The sequence below is a fragment of the Gouania willdenowi genome, chromosome 17 (genome assembly GCF_900634775.1).
Source record: "Gouania willdenowi chromosome 17, fGouWil2.1, whole genome shotgun sequence".
In the NCBI taxonomy this organism is placed as follows: domain Eukaryota; kingdom Metazoa; phylum Chordata; class Actinopteri; order Blenniiformes; family Gobiesocidae; genus Gouania; species Gouania willdenowi.
Window position 1 is genome coordinate 31,826,199 of NC_041060.1, and position 15,160 is coordinate 31,841,358.

Here is a 15,160-nt window from a genome sequence, read left to right on the forward strand (position 1 = left end):
ATAAGAAATATTTTTGGAGTCTTAAGATCAACTTTTAGCCTGAAGCACAGAATCTCCCTTTGTAATGTGGGTGTGGCCATTTTGGAGCTTTCAGCCAATCAGCGCTCACATAGCCTGAGGGGATATTACTCTTCCTTTGTATTTCCTCTACCAGAGACTAACATTTTACTGCTTATACATATATATATATATATATGTGTGTGTGTGTAGTGTTCCAGCGAGAAAATTCTGCAGTAAACTAACCTCTGGTGACACCCTACTTATTACCTGGCTTTCTTGGGTCACCCATGGGTCACAGGTCACATTGTTGGTATGCAAACTCCAACTGCACGAAGGGAACATTCAGTGCTTTAAGCACCGCCTCTGACCGCCATTCGGATTCATAAAACCATAGTTACATTCATAACTTGCGATTTACATGAAGGGCAGGTCTCCAACCTTTATTGCAGAGCTTCTCAACTTATGGGTCGAGACCCAAAAAATCAAAAATTACAGATGGCCAAACATTTTTACTAATGTTGAAACGATGCATTTGTAAAAGTGATTTTATATTTTTTTCATTTGTTTTCAGCATTTGTAAAAGTGTTTTGGACTTTTGAGTCTAAGACTTACGATTTGGGCTTTAAATAAGGTAAAAAAAAATGTGAAACAGTTCAAAATTAGTTTAGTTTATCACTTTAGTTTCTTCAGTATTTTTTAAAACTGCTAAAATAATATACATTTTAATTTTTTTATTTCTGTTTACTCAAATATGCATATGGATTTTAATAAAACTCAATGGTGTATGATATGAATAATTATTTCTTTTAAGAAGAAGCTTCTCTTTACGTCAGGATATCAAGCCTGAAAAAAGAAACGAGGCATGTTGTGAAATGATTGATTTATTGAAAGCAGTGAATCCAATAAACAGTGAGATCCAATCACATCCAGTTTTCTGGGGCCATCCACAATCCTAATCCTGGAGCCGCTACTGGGTCCAATTCACACAAATTGAAAAAAAAAAAAAAAAAAAAAACACTGAAGCACATGATTTTCTTTCCAGGAGTCCTTTGGTTATTACTTCTTAATCCTCATTAGACACGTGACAACAACAACATTGTGTATCTCTAAGAAGCCACACTTTATCAGCCTTCTGTGGACAGTGTGGTCACTCTTAATATCCACCTCTGTATCCCCCACCTCCACCTCCTCTGTATCCCCCACCTCCACCTCCTCTGTATCCCCCACCTCCACCGTATCCACCTCCACCACGACCGTATCCCCCTCCTCCACCACGACCGTATCCTCCACCTCCCCGACCGTAGCCACCGCCTCCCCCTCCACGCCCCCCGCCATAGCTTCCACCTCTCCAAGGCCCTGCTCCTCCACCTCGTCCGTATCCTCGGCCCCCTCCTCCGTATTCCCCTCTGTATCCTCTGTTACCCCCCCATCCTCCTCCTCCTCCTCTGTAGCCACCACCAGCTTCTCCATCAAAACGCCCCATCTTCGGAGGTCGTGGACCATCTCCCATTCTAGACCAAAACAAAAAAGAATTTTTACATTTCAAATGGGTATTCAATCCATCCATATAGTTATAGTAGGCATTGTTTATTCCAATGCACTAAGCACATTAAACCTGCTAAACATTTTGAAACACTTTGTTTTCCTAACAGGAGTTGATGTTACAGTGCGTCTAGAAAGTTCTCACAGTACTTTTTCCATATTTTACATTTCAGCCTTAATCAAAGATAAAATAAAATGTTTTTCCCCCTCAAAATTAATTACAAAACCCCATTATGAAATTGTAAAAATGGTTACTTTTTTTTATGTTTGCAAATGTATCAATTAAAAAAAAGAAGAAAGAAATGCCACATATAGTAAGTAATCGCAGCCTTTGTCATTAAGGTTAAAATAGAGCTAAAGTTCTACTGAGAACCTTTCACAGGCTAATAAACAGGGCCACTGAACAGGGGCTGCTGTGAAAAAATTGGTTGTTTTTTTTTGGATTAAAAAACGTATAAACCTATAGGCCTATTTAAAATACATTTTAAAAATAAATAAATGAATTGAGATTCACTACTTTATTGTCATATACACTTCAGTGCACGCAGCCAGGGTCTGTAATGTACAGACATCATCAGTTCTCAGATGAATATACATTATGTGCTATAAGTTAAACTTCACAATAACACTATACCAATAATTTGGTCAGCTGACATGAACCTGAATCACTGCACCCTGTACGTTATGTCACGTGACCCTATAGACGGTTCTGGGCGGTAACCAGGATGCGCAGCCATGTTGGCAATTGGAGGTAAACACTGCAATGGATAAACCACAGCAAAGCTATAGATGCAAAGGCATACAGGGATTCATATGCAGTAGTTTATGTTGTATAATAAAACATACCAGTTAAAAAAAAAGGCTGCATTTAAAGAAAATTATCTCTCTCGCCACTAGGGGGTGCTGCAGCACCCCTACTTCCCACGGCCCTGCTAATAGAAGTCCACCTGAGGTAAATTTAGCTGATTGGACGCACTATTTCCAATCCAATATTTATTTCAGTTTCAGTCTAAAGCCCTATTCACATGGTATTAGTTTTACGTAGGGACCACATGCGATTTGTAATAATTGCAGAGAATGTCTGTGATGTTAATCCCGTGCAAATCGGCCATGTCAGTAACTTGTAAAGTAAAAATTCCCCCGCAAATTACCTTCTATATTTTGCTGAACTCCGAGGTCCTGTGATAATACTAATCCAATGCGAATTGGCATCTCTATGATTTAGACAGAAATGGGCGGGATCTGATGCAAGATTACGTGTTTTGTTTCCTGTGTCACGGTCTGAGTTTACCTCGTACTGAGATCGATTATGAGCATATTTGCGCACAAGCGTATATATGCTGATAATCGATCTCAGTACGAGGTAAACTCAGACCGTGACACTGGGATGCATGTTTACTTTTGGCTTAGAATGGAGGCTGCACTGCAACAAAACCTGATCAAAAAGAGGCTGAAGAGAAGGAGAGATATCAGAAGCAAATAGATCTCATTTTGTGTTCAGTTATTTAAACTAAGAATGTGCCATATTACTCTTGTTTATTTTCTGTAAATTTGAACAAATGATTTACAACCAGCAAAAATAAAGCTCATCTCAAATAAAGTTCCAACCATTAACCTCAACACTGGTGCTGGGGAAGCAGAGTTTTGTAGCACATGCCAAAAAGTTTAGAAACAAACCTAAAATATCTGGTGGGGTCCAATGTTTAAAGGGGACATATCATGGTTTTAAATCCTTCCTTTTTACATATAAATCATACAGTTGTGGTCTATATAAAGCGGAACTGCAATGCTTGGGTCTGAATTCCTCATTATTATAGCTCCACCCCTTTTCTGATGTGCTTCTGAGAGCAACTCGTTTTGGTGCGGTCTCTTTAAATGCAAATGAGACACTCCATACCCCGCCCCCTCTTCAGGTGACACTCGGTTCAACTCCACCCTGCTCGGCCATTTTTGTAGTTTGATAGAAGAGATACGGCTATGTAGCGGCGCATAAACTTTTTATTCAGAAGTTATTTACAAAATGTCAACAACAGAAGACTTGTCCATCCAGCTTTACATGTTTGAGCCAGAGTCGGACCCAGCGGAGCGAGATGAAAATGAAGATGATGAACCTGCAGAACCCTAACAAGTGAGCTAACACAAGCACCGAGCTAACGCTAGCGCCAAGCTAACGTCACAAAATGCATTTTAATACAGTCTTTTTGGAGACAAAAACGGCAAAATGAAATGACTAATGAAAACTTTAGACTTAAATTAAATCACGTAGGCCATATCATCAAGGATCTAAAACGAGCACACAGCGCTAACATATGAAGACGGTGCAACTGCTAATGCTAACAAAACAATGACAGGGACGTCTTATCATCACACTTTTTAGCGTTATTTACAGCTTACCGAAGTGCTCTGTTCGTCGTCTCCAAAGATAGAAGGAATTGAACCCTCAATCAGACAAAGTCTTTCGGCAAATCCTTCTTTATACTGGTGGAGGTTGCTGAAGCAGTCAACCTTGAAGTGCTTCGCGCACACAAAAATGACCTTACCCACAGATGTGGGTACATGTCTGTGAAAAATAAAACTCAACCAGGCACTTTGAAAAGGTTCTGATGCTGAGAGACGGTGTAATGAAGCGTGTGGGTTACTACATCCAACAACCAAACATTTTGACTTATCCTCTCGTAACTTCGGCATCCTTGAGCTTGGACTACAAAATAAAAGCGAGAAATAAAAATGGCGGATTGCTCGAAGTGTTGGACCTGGAGTTGATGTATTAATTTGGCAGTTCCGCTGCAAATACTGTGATGTAATAGTTCAAAAAACGTAATAGAGAATAGAAAAATCAAAACAGATTGAAAAATATGAGCAAAACAGAATATAAAGATATCTACGGAGCACCTGAAGAGACTAATTTGATTTTTTCTGTACTTCTAAGCACTCTAAATATACAACTAAATGCATTTAAGGGCTAAAAAAGTGGATTTAGCATGATATGTCCCCTTTAAACAACAGTCGTAAAGAGGAGTTAGTCACTTTAACATACATTACAAAAATGCTGACCTATTTGTAGGGATGTAACGATTCACTCAACTCCCGATACGATTCGATTCACAATACTGGGTTCACGATACGATTCTCTCACGATTTATTTTACAAAATGGGACTGTAGACAATTTTTTTTTTTTTTGGGAAAAAAAACTAGAAAATGCTGTACTATTTTCTTTTTATTTTTCATTGTCAAAAGAATTCCTTGATAAACTATTCAAAACAATGCAATTTAACTAAAAATAAATCTTGAATGAAATAAATAAAGGAATAATACAAATGAAAATGATGCCTATTAATTTAAATTCTGGTTCTATAATAAACAATGCAAAACTGCATAATAGTTCTTTTTCTTTTAAAAGTGCAACTGAAAATGTATTTTGTGCCTTAACAATCGGACTTTAAATAAAAAAAAACGATTGCACTGATTTACGTCATATTTGTTTGGACCAGCAGAGGGCGCTGGTAACACAGTGGTCGGTTGGCATGCAGATATCTTGCAGTGAAGAAGAGAAGCTACTGTATGCTAGCAGACAGAGCTAATAGAAAAGCGTGACTTTTACAGATATTCAAGTAATATTACAGATATTCTTTCGGTGCTAAAGGGGTAATGAATCATTTATTAACATATTTAAGAGTAGAAGGCGGCCAGAAAGAAAGTATTAGCAGACTTCGCCCGCAGCCAACACTTCCGGATAGCGCCCTCTGCTGGTTAAAAAAAGTACTGCGATTCAATTTTCAGAAAATCGATATCAACCGTGATACCTATGAATCGATTTTTAACTGCCTTACGATTAATCGTTACATCTCTACCTATTTGTTTTGGCAGAGCCAAATATATGATCACTTAATACTGTCGACTAACAAAAGGTGCTTGTAGAACTGTTGTATAAAAGCAATATCACACTGAAAGTGGTAAATATCAGCGCTGGTGTGATTATCTACGTCACTCACAACCACACCCCCTCCTCTGTGATAATAATTAAATAGCTGTCAAATTTAACACATTATTATTGCGTTAATGCATTATCTTATTAACCACAATAATAATTTTAATCACCGTTTTCTTTTTTTTTTTTTAACAAGTATGTGGTTCAACAAAGGTTTATTTATAGCCTAGCAGGCTTGGTGCCACATATATTAAGATGCATTATAGGAAGTGGATGCCTAACTCTGTGGATAGTGTAGTTTTTGTTGTTGTTCCCCTACGCTGCTAAGTGTGTGTATGCCAGCGTTCAAGTGAAGCATCCAGTGTGTGTCGAAAGAGGAATAAACAAAGACTGTTCTCCAACTACCTGCAGACACGAGCCACAGCTGAGACTCATTAATATATAGAGTTATCACCTGACAGAAGGTAACAACACAGACTAGGGCTGGGTGATATGGACCAAAAGTATTTTTTACATAATAAGCTACGATATATATATATATATATATATATTAGAAGTGGGAATAATGGAAAAAAAATCATATCACAAATTTTTCTGTGTAAAATCACAATCTCGCTTTTATCGCAATTTCTTCATTCAGATCGTTTAGACTATTTTCAAGTTATTTAACAGTAAAACAAACCAATTCAATGAAAAAAAAAGGATAAAAGATAATTTAGGTCGGACTAGTTTTCAAAAAAATGTTTAGATTTATGTAAGCAATTTATCAAACTGGTTTAAAGTACAATTAACGTCAAACGTCACACAGTCTTTTACTTTGTTTAAAGGGGAAGTATAATGAAAAAAAAATCACTTTCTAATAGTTTTGCTACAGTGATACACATTCCTTTAGCCTCATTCAGAGGACCAAAGTTGAAAAAGTTCTGTCTCCTCCCTCTATTGTTATTCCACATTTTGTAAAAAGTCAGCTCCAAACGGGCGAGTTGGATTTTGCCCACGTTGACAGGTGATGTTACCTAACGGAAACTCCTCCAACTGACAATCCTCTCTCCTCCTAACATGAACATAATACACGCCTCCTAGAATGTGAGCTCCTCCCTCTCCAACTATCTAACAGCTAAAACAACACTGCGGTTTAATATAGAATATATATATTATACTTTAATCGTGTTGGGAGTCACTGCTTGGAGCCACGGACCCATTGTTTACACACATCAGCTGTTAGCACTCTGTGCTAATGCTACACCAGCCTATGCAGCGAGACCAGACATCGCTTGTAAACTAAAGAGGAAACAATGGGGATGTTAACGGATTTGTGGCTCATAGCGCTAACAACGAACTCGGTTGTGGAATTGGACGGCTTCCAACTTTTACGCAGTGACGGACGACGGAGAGCGGTCTGGCTGTGTTCGTGTGCGAAAAGGAGGAGCTACTGCTGCTCCTGGTCTGGTTCTGCAGCAACGCGCACACAGTTTTCTGACTCAAAATCACAATAGCTGCTTAAATAAAATAGCCATGTGTTTTACTGTAATGTGCAGTTTTTTGGCTAAAAACAATAACAAGTGTGTGCATTGCAAAAGATAATCGCTAGTGATTGCTGTTGTGTGTGGAGTCAGAGTCTACAGACACACCTGTTCATGAATATGAATATGAATATTTCAGAGGCTAAAACTCCAGAAAACAGGAGAGTTTGGGAAAAAAACTCAAATACTATGTTGTTGGGGTTCTTAGAACAAATGGAGATGGGTGATAAAAAGCATCATACTGGACCTTTAACTCACTCAGTGCCATTGACAAGATAATTCGTCATTTCAAATCCAAACGCTCAGTGCCATTAACTAGAAAACTTGTCATTTGCATTTTATCATGGAGATTACTAGAAAACACCCTGGCAGAGGTTCCTCATCAATACAATCTAAGCTGTAATGTGATGTAGTGACCAACTGTGCCCTGAAGGTGGCAGCAGTGCACCTTTAGATGAGAGATTAGCCACTGATGCTGCCATTAGCTAAGGAGGAAGAAGCGGGAACGAGTAAGATTATGGCACTATGAAGTGATATTGTGAAGAATCCAGCAGCTCACAGCACCACATACTAACACAGAACATGTGTGGACCTGAGTGGATTATTCATAATGTTGCGATCGTGAGATAAAACCATCAACTAACCAAGCTAAACAGTCATCGCTGCGTGTGTGGAAGAAGAGGAAGCGAAATGGAACCTAAATGGACTATTGGAGAGTGTGGCGATGGTGAGATAAAACAATAAAAAAAACGGGACAAGCAGTGACACTCGGCATATCTGCGAGGAGGAGAAAGTGCCGTGTGTGCAGACTGACTGGGGAGAAATTCAATTCTGACCCAGATAGCAAAATAATAATAATTTTGTCATCAAAAGCCAGGTCTGTGTTTTTTTTTTTTTGTTTCATATAAGGAAACAATGTTCAGATGTTAGAGTTGCCACTAAAGCAAAAAATTGCTTTAAAGTCACTGACAAGGTAGAAAATATTCTGTGGGTCTTTAAAAACCAGTCAAAATGCTCAAAAACAGCTGGCACTGAGGAAGGTAGAAATTCTGAAAATGGCTGGCACTGAATGAGTTAACTAAAGTGGTATAGTATTAGCAACACTTGCTACATAACAAGGAAGCACATCAGTCTAGTGATTTCTAGTTGTTATTGAGGTAACACTCATATTAATAAAATCCTACTTTAAGCAGTGTTTGAACCCCTCATTTCACACAATCATATTCTTTACAAGATAAAACGTTACTGCTTTGGTTACATTAGGCCTGGGTGATATGGACCAATATTCTCTATATTTTTCCTCAAAATGGTGACTGATAGGCGATATAAACCATTTATTTTTCCAATATAGTTTTACAAGAAAAAACAATAAGGGGTCAAAGCCAGTTCATAAATATGCTACAAAGACCCTTTTATTAATTAATTATTGTACCACTTTTGACTTTTTCCTTCATTAAGGCTGAAATGTGTGATTAAATTCTGTAGTGTTGCTTCCTCTGAGTTGCTGAAAGTAGTTTTTAAACCACATTTAGGATGTGGTCCCTTTAAGACAATCCAGCTTGTACTTCTGCACTTTGAGCGCTTAATAATAATTAGTGTATGTACTGACTTAGCAAACTGATTGATTTGGCAAGTAAAAAAACCTTTGATGTGCTGTGTGCGAGCACACAGACATATGACACAGACATGGCACCGTGAGGGATAAAATGTGCACTACAGACGGTTCTACGATCTCCATGATTTGGCAGATCGTCGTCATGTTTTAATACTTCACGATCTAATACCGTTAGATCGCACACTCTTAATCCATATACTCAATATTGTAGTTTTCTATATCGCCAAAATAGAAAACTCGATATATCTTAAATCTCGATATATCTCCTAGCCCTAACACACACATCTGTCTAAAGCATTCACAGAAGGTGGGGGCATGATAAATAATGAGAAATACTAGCTTTGGTATTGTTTACACCCAAGTCCCAGCAGTACAACGCCCACCTAAAACACTGCTAATGACTGAGTCACTTAATTGTAAATATAAAAAGCAAACTTGTCTCATAAATATGATGCAGCAGAGACTTCTACCTTTTCAACATGTTCTCTGCTCAGTTCTGTCCCCATGTTTCAGCTTAACAGCGTGTTTGACAATACCTTAGCTTAATGCAATCTCTGGTGTTAGCTGGTTAAAAACACAAAGATCATGTTGTAATGACTTTGTAGTTTGGCTCACACCTAGGAGATCTAGATTAGCACTGTAGCAGTGGCTGCAAACGACTTGGTTTAATTATAGTTGAGATTTCCAAGGAGAAAAAAAACAATAGATATTTCCTTCTTTGTAAAGGAAATATTCATTTAAAATAATACTGAACCTGTTGTTCAACACAATAGGTTTGCTAGAATAGGGTTGCTTCTACGTGCCATTAATATTGCTGCAACACAGTTTCATCAAAAAAAATTGTTAATCACAATTAACTCAGAAAAATCATTCGATTAATTGCAATAAATAAATGTATCATTTGACAGCACTAAAATAAAAACCATTTTCCATGTTCCAAGTGCGTAGAAGAGGAGAAAACTATTGCATTTTGTGAAAAGGCTATAATATAAAAAAAGTGAAGTGCTGTGAAAACTTTCCGGATGCCCTGTAATTACTGCTAAGAGAAATCCATCAGCCCAAACCTCTGATTGGAAGCCATCATGTTGAGTCCAGCTGCTGATGGTTTGGAGATGAGCCTGATGATATTCAGGAGTCGCACATTGTTTTGGTCCATCTGGTTAATGTACTCTGGATCTTTGGACACCTCCACTACCAAAGCCTCCAGAGCAGCTCTGAGAGCTGCCACTCCTCCCGCCACATCGTGAGGAATCCTTAGTTTGATCCTGTAAGTATATAAAAAAAATGATTATGATTGTTTGCAGCAAACGAATGAAAATGTTCCCACCAATGACCATTTAAACATTCATTCTTTTTCCACATACACGAAGGCTCCTATTTTCACAGCACAGTAAGAGGCTGAATTGTGCAGATTATTCAAGGTGTGGTCAGAAGGTGTGTTCCTAGAGGAGAGAGGCAGGGTTGTGTGCTGCGGAGCTGTTCAGCTAAGTGTGTCCTCTGTGTGTAGCAGTAAGTGCAGCGTGGGGTGTCGGTGTCAGAGCTTGGGGTCTGTGCTTCTTTCTGACTTGGCGTGGCTCTGCTGCTCAGCCAGGATACGGTGGTTTCTGTAATGTTGGCTCTCAAACAATAATCACTCCTTTAAGTTGCATTTTGTCTTTGACTGTTTCCTCACATTCACGTCTGTCGCCAGGCTGCACTGGAAGCTCTTACACACAACCTGCTGCAGCTGTCGTACTTAAACTTAATAAAATCCTTTAACAAATGAATAAGAGCTAAGACACAGCTAAGCCACACACACACTGTACCACGCACTATTATGAGCCCTCTGTGTGCTAAAAGATGTTTAACACCTGTTTATGCAGGTAAACACTAGCATTGTGTCTACCGACTTGGATAAAGATATAAATTTATAGCAACAATACATAAAGATCTGCTAGTCCATGAGGTGAATGGCAAAGAAACTCTTGTTATTGTTGTTTGTCGGCTAAAAAAAATAATGTCAACACAATGTACAAGCATTTACATAATACTGACGTGTGACTAAAGTATGTCAAACTACGTCAGCATTATCAACATTCAGGTCAGCATTTAGAATTGCTCTCAAGCAGTGTCCTTTCATTTTTTGGATAAACAGAGCAAAAATATGGTTTTGTTAATGGTGAAAGCCTTGATCTGCCTCTGACCAACATTAATATTGATCATCCTAGGGCTGGGTTGTATGACCAAAAATGTATATCACAGTATTTCTCAAAATTCTAACAAGTTCACGGTATATGACAGTATTTTTTTTTCATGCGTAATCAGGTGTTCACAGCATTTTCTACTGGTTGAGAGAGAAATTACTGCAGTAGATTGACTTAAGATGGTCTATTTTACTGTCATGATGAGTGAATATTGTAGAATAATTCCACACTGGTAATAATACAAGTTACAATGAGACACACTCCGTCTGTTATCAAGGCATCCACACACATCTAACACCCACTGGCTCTTTGCCCCTCTAGCTTAGCATTAGCTTTATTTCTAGCTTCAAATGCTGCATATTCAGTGGTGTGGTGGTTTCTTATGGTGACAAATTGCGATCCTTTGCTCTCTCATTTTTTGTGTATTACTGCCGACATGCTAAGCTAACCCTGCGTCAGTGAGCATAGACATTATATACGTATATAATGTCTATGTCCAGGAGTGTTGTCATCCTGTAGCAGAGGCATGCGCACGCAGGCATATGCACGCATGCAGATTCAGATCTTTCAATGTATTTCTTATCCATTTACACTGTAACTCACACCAGAACGCAACTATTTAACTTCCTATTTAGAAGTGCAACCATGAAAAAGGTCCTGACTTAAACGCGGCGCACCATATCGTTGCAATTGTTATGTAATCAAATACGCCGGTATAGCGGTATACTAAAAATGAATATCATAACAAAAATATATGCCAGTATTCGGTATGAACCGGTATACCACCCAGCCCTAGATCATCCCAAAGACAATAGAAAAACCAGAGGTGAAATAAGTTTGAGAGTGAAGTCATTTTTTAGTCTATTCCCTAAAAACCAATAAAGTGTGTTGTTTATATTTGTCATTCTGTGTATTTTCAATGTTACTTTGTGTTTTTGGAGTATATGTTTGTCTTGATTTTGTATATTTTTCTGTTATCATTGTGTATATTTCTAGTAGCTTTGTGTTTTTTGGAGCAAATTTATGCATTTTTGTTGTATATTTTTCTGTAATTTTGTGTGCTTTTGAGGTCATTTTGTGCGTTCGCTTTCGGGCTCCACAAAATTAGACCAAGGGCAGCCAGTTGGCCATGACAACCCTGATCTGAAAGCAGCATTAACAGCAATTACCTGAATTGGATTCTCAGAAACACAAAAGCTTCCTGTTTGTGGATTTCAATCAATCAATCTTTTATTTGTATAGCGCCAAATCATAACCAATGGTATCTCAAGACACTTTACAGTAGAGCAGTCTTAAGGACGGACTCTTCATTTTATCGATACACACAAATGCATATATATGTATATACACATACATATGTATCCCACACCCAACATGAATTCATCATCGCGGCAAGGAAAACCATCTGTTAAGCAGCAGGAACCTTGTGTGGATCCCATTCCTATGATGAACAGCCATCCACGTTATGATGTGTTGGGTGTGTGTTTCTGAGTGGTGGCAGGTTCACTTTAGCACCACTAGAGGCTTTATTTTGAAGAAGTGAATACAACACAAGAACAATAAATAGTTCTAAAGCACAATATTTGTCCTACAATTCTAACATTTGGGCTGATAGGGCAAAAGGGCTAAATTTCCATATTTTTCACTGGTTTATAGGGAATAGTGCATGATGAGCATGAGAAAATGACTTTACTCTCAAACCTATTACCAACCCATTCATGTCTAGGCTTTCACCATTAGCACGAGCTAAACATTTTGCTCAGTCTTTTTAAGGGGACAGAATTCCTAGAGAGTAAATATCTATTTCACGCCTTCTCTTAATATAGGCAATAGGCAATTATTGACTCCATTTCCAGTGAGAGTCAAAGTAATGAACTTGTTATTCACTGTTAATGATTGATTTGCAGAGAAAAGTTTGTTTAAAATCAGAGATTTAGAAGAACACTAAATTGCATGTAAAGTAAAGAATAATTCTCACCATTCGTCAAGCTCTACAACATCTCCATTGGAGAGGATCTTCTTGCAGGAGAAAAGCAGCAGCTGCAATGGGCTGACTAGTGTCATACCTTTAGCAGAAATTGCCCTGGTTCGAATCTAAAAAAACAAAAAACACTCAAAAACAGTTCAAAAAGTTTAAAAAAAACAGAAAAAACAGAAAAATCCCATATTAGAGTGGCCATGGTTACATGATGTTTTTTAATTCGGAATTAATTGTTCCGAATTAAAGTGTTCTGCTTTGTGTTTACAAGAGAATAGTAATTCAGAATTTAGGTTTACATGGAAAACAGGTTCATTCGGCTTTATTCAATTCCACTTTAGGTCTGGGGGTTGGGAAGGGTTCTGATTGGACAGGGGTAGAACGTAACGTATTCACGTATATTGGGAAAAAAAACCAAACCTATGCTTTTTTTTCAGCTACAACATAGAAGACCACATTATAAGAACTTTTTTCACTTTTATTTTGATTGTAGTTTTGAAACAGCAGCTGGACAATAACACACAGTTTCACTTTGGTCCGCAGAGCAGAAGAACGACATAGAGCAGCGGAGAAAGAAGATAGAATTCCGTACTTAGGTCAATCAGAGACAGCGGTTGACGGTTAACAGCTGTTTTACCTCCACTTTCAACAACCTTGATGAAAAATGAACTTTATAATAATCCGTGCATCATTACTGAAGCTCTGTTGCTTCATGCCCCGATGAAGTCATTCTGTTTACTGATGTCCGTGTGTGTAATAAATCCATGTGTACGTGTGAATGTCAGCATGTTTATTTTTCCGTTCATCCACTCTTTTCATTATATTGATGTCTTCTAAAGCTCTTATTAAATAAATAGTTTCAGCTCCAGTCCGAGCGGCCATCTTGGACTGTGTTGTCACCAGCGCGTCATCATTAGACGCCGAGCGTGTGCAGAACGACTGGAATTAACTTAAAGCGGAATTAAGTGTTTACAAGATCGAGGAATTAAACCAGCCACCTAAGCAGCCAGTTTGATTCAGAATTACATTTGCATCAGGAATTAAGTGTTTACACCTTCAGTTTAAAGAGGAATTAACTTTTATTCTGATTTAAAAAGAATTAAAGCTCACAGGTAAACGTGGTCACTGAGAAAGGAGGAAATGTCTATCTACCTTTTCACTGAAGACAAAAAAGGGGGATGGGTAGGTCAAATCGTGGTTGCTAAAGGGGCAGTTGACTGAGGATTTGTGGATGAGGGCATTGCGGCCCTCAGTGGTCAGGATCTTTCTCTTCTCTTTGTGGTAACAGACATTTGGGTACAGGCCGAATGTGAGCAGGGAAATGACCAGGTCCAAGTTGTTGTCTGGTCCCACCACGTTGAACATCTGCGTCATCAGACATTCTTGACAGAGATTGACAAGAAACGCCACGTTACACTCAGGCTTACATTAGAAGATCACATTGAGGGCGTAGAGCGTTACCTTCAGGAAACCCAGAGTTCACCAGGATCTCCTTCAGCTGGACTTTGGCCTCCCAGGTCATTCTCAGACTGGACATGTTAAGTCGTTTATGTTCACAGAAACGAGTCTCTGCCTCCTCCCCATTAACTCTGAGCAGAAATAACAGAGATCCGTTATTGGATGAAAGTGTAGTGGTTTCTTATCTATGACATCAGAACCAAAAAGCAACATTTCATCATTATTACAGAAGAGTATCTACATGAAAAATGGGAAACTTTGATCACAGCGGGGGCCACAAAAAGGTGAAAGTCTGATCCAAAGGCCACAATATCAGAATATCATCTCAGCATTTAGAATTATGACTAATCTGAAGATTATTACAGGAAACAATTAGTTATTTTTCTTCACTTTGTATATTTTTGTTGTCATTTTGTATAATTTTCACTCATTTTGACTGTTTTTGGAGTCATTAATAGCATTTTGGTTGTTGCCATTTTGTATTTTGAATGTATTTTCCTTCCTTGTGTATTTATCTGTTATCTTTGTCTATAATTGTCGTCATCTTGTGTGTTTGTTGTGCAATTTGTTGAAATTTATTTTTTAAGTGTTTGAGTCATTTTGTGTGTTTACTTTGGGGGCCGCACATAATGAAAGTCACCAGTTGCTCTTGTCTGATCGTTGAAATTATTATTTGTTTTATAATTTTACTTTTGATAATAAAAATTACATGCAAAATCTAACCACAGCCTTTGGCTTCAATTTGTATTATTCAGTGTGCTGTGATACTTGTGATGCACCACAGTACTCACACTCAAAAATGAACGCTGAAGGGAAAAAGACATCAAGTGTCCAACGTAAAAATTGACTTAAATGCTACACTGTGTGACGTGGTTACTGCTCATTCCAGCACCAAAACAAATAAGCATTTGTTTGATAGGCTGCTCTGATCA

General features: G+C 38.2%; 1 protein-coding gene across 2 annotated transcripts in view; it reads right to left on the reverse strand.

Moving 5' to 3' along the window:
* Nucleotides 1-1,153: 1,153 nt before the first annotated feature.
* Nucleotides 1,154-15,160, reverse strand: part of dhx9 (DEAH (Asp-Glu-Ala-His) box helicase 9) — a 49,957-nt gene continuing 35,950 nt past the window's right edge. For both annotated transcript variants that reach the window (XM_028473049.1, XM_028473048.1), the window contains exons 24-28: nucleotides 14,232-14,359; nucleotides 13,923-14,152; nucleotides 12,771-12,886; nucleotides 9,674-9,874; nucleotides 1,154-1,511 (exon numbers count right to left, since the gene is read on the reverse strand). In XM_028473049.1, coding sequence (XP_028328850.1) covers nucleotides 1,154-1,511; nucleotides 9,674-9,874; nucleotides 12,771-12,886; nucleotides 13,923-14,152; nucleotides 14,232-14,359 — 1,033 coding nt within the window. The remainder of the gene's footprint in view (nucleotides 1,512-9,673; nucleotides 9,875-12,770; nucleotides 12,887-13,922; nucleotides 14,153-14,231; nucleotides 14,360-15,160) is intronic.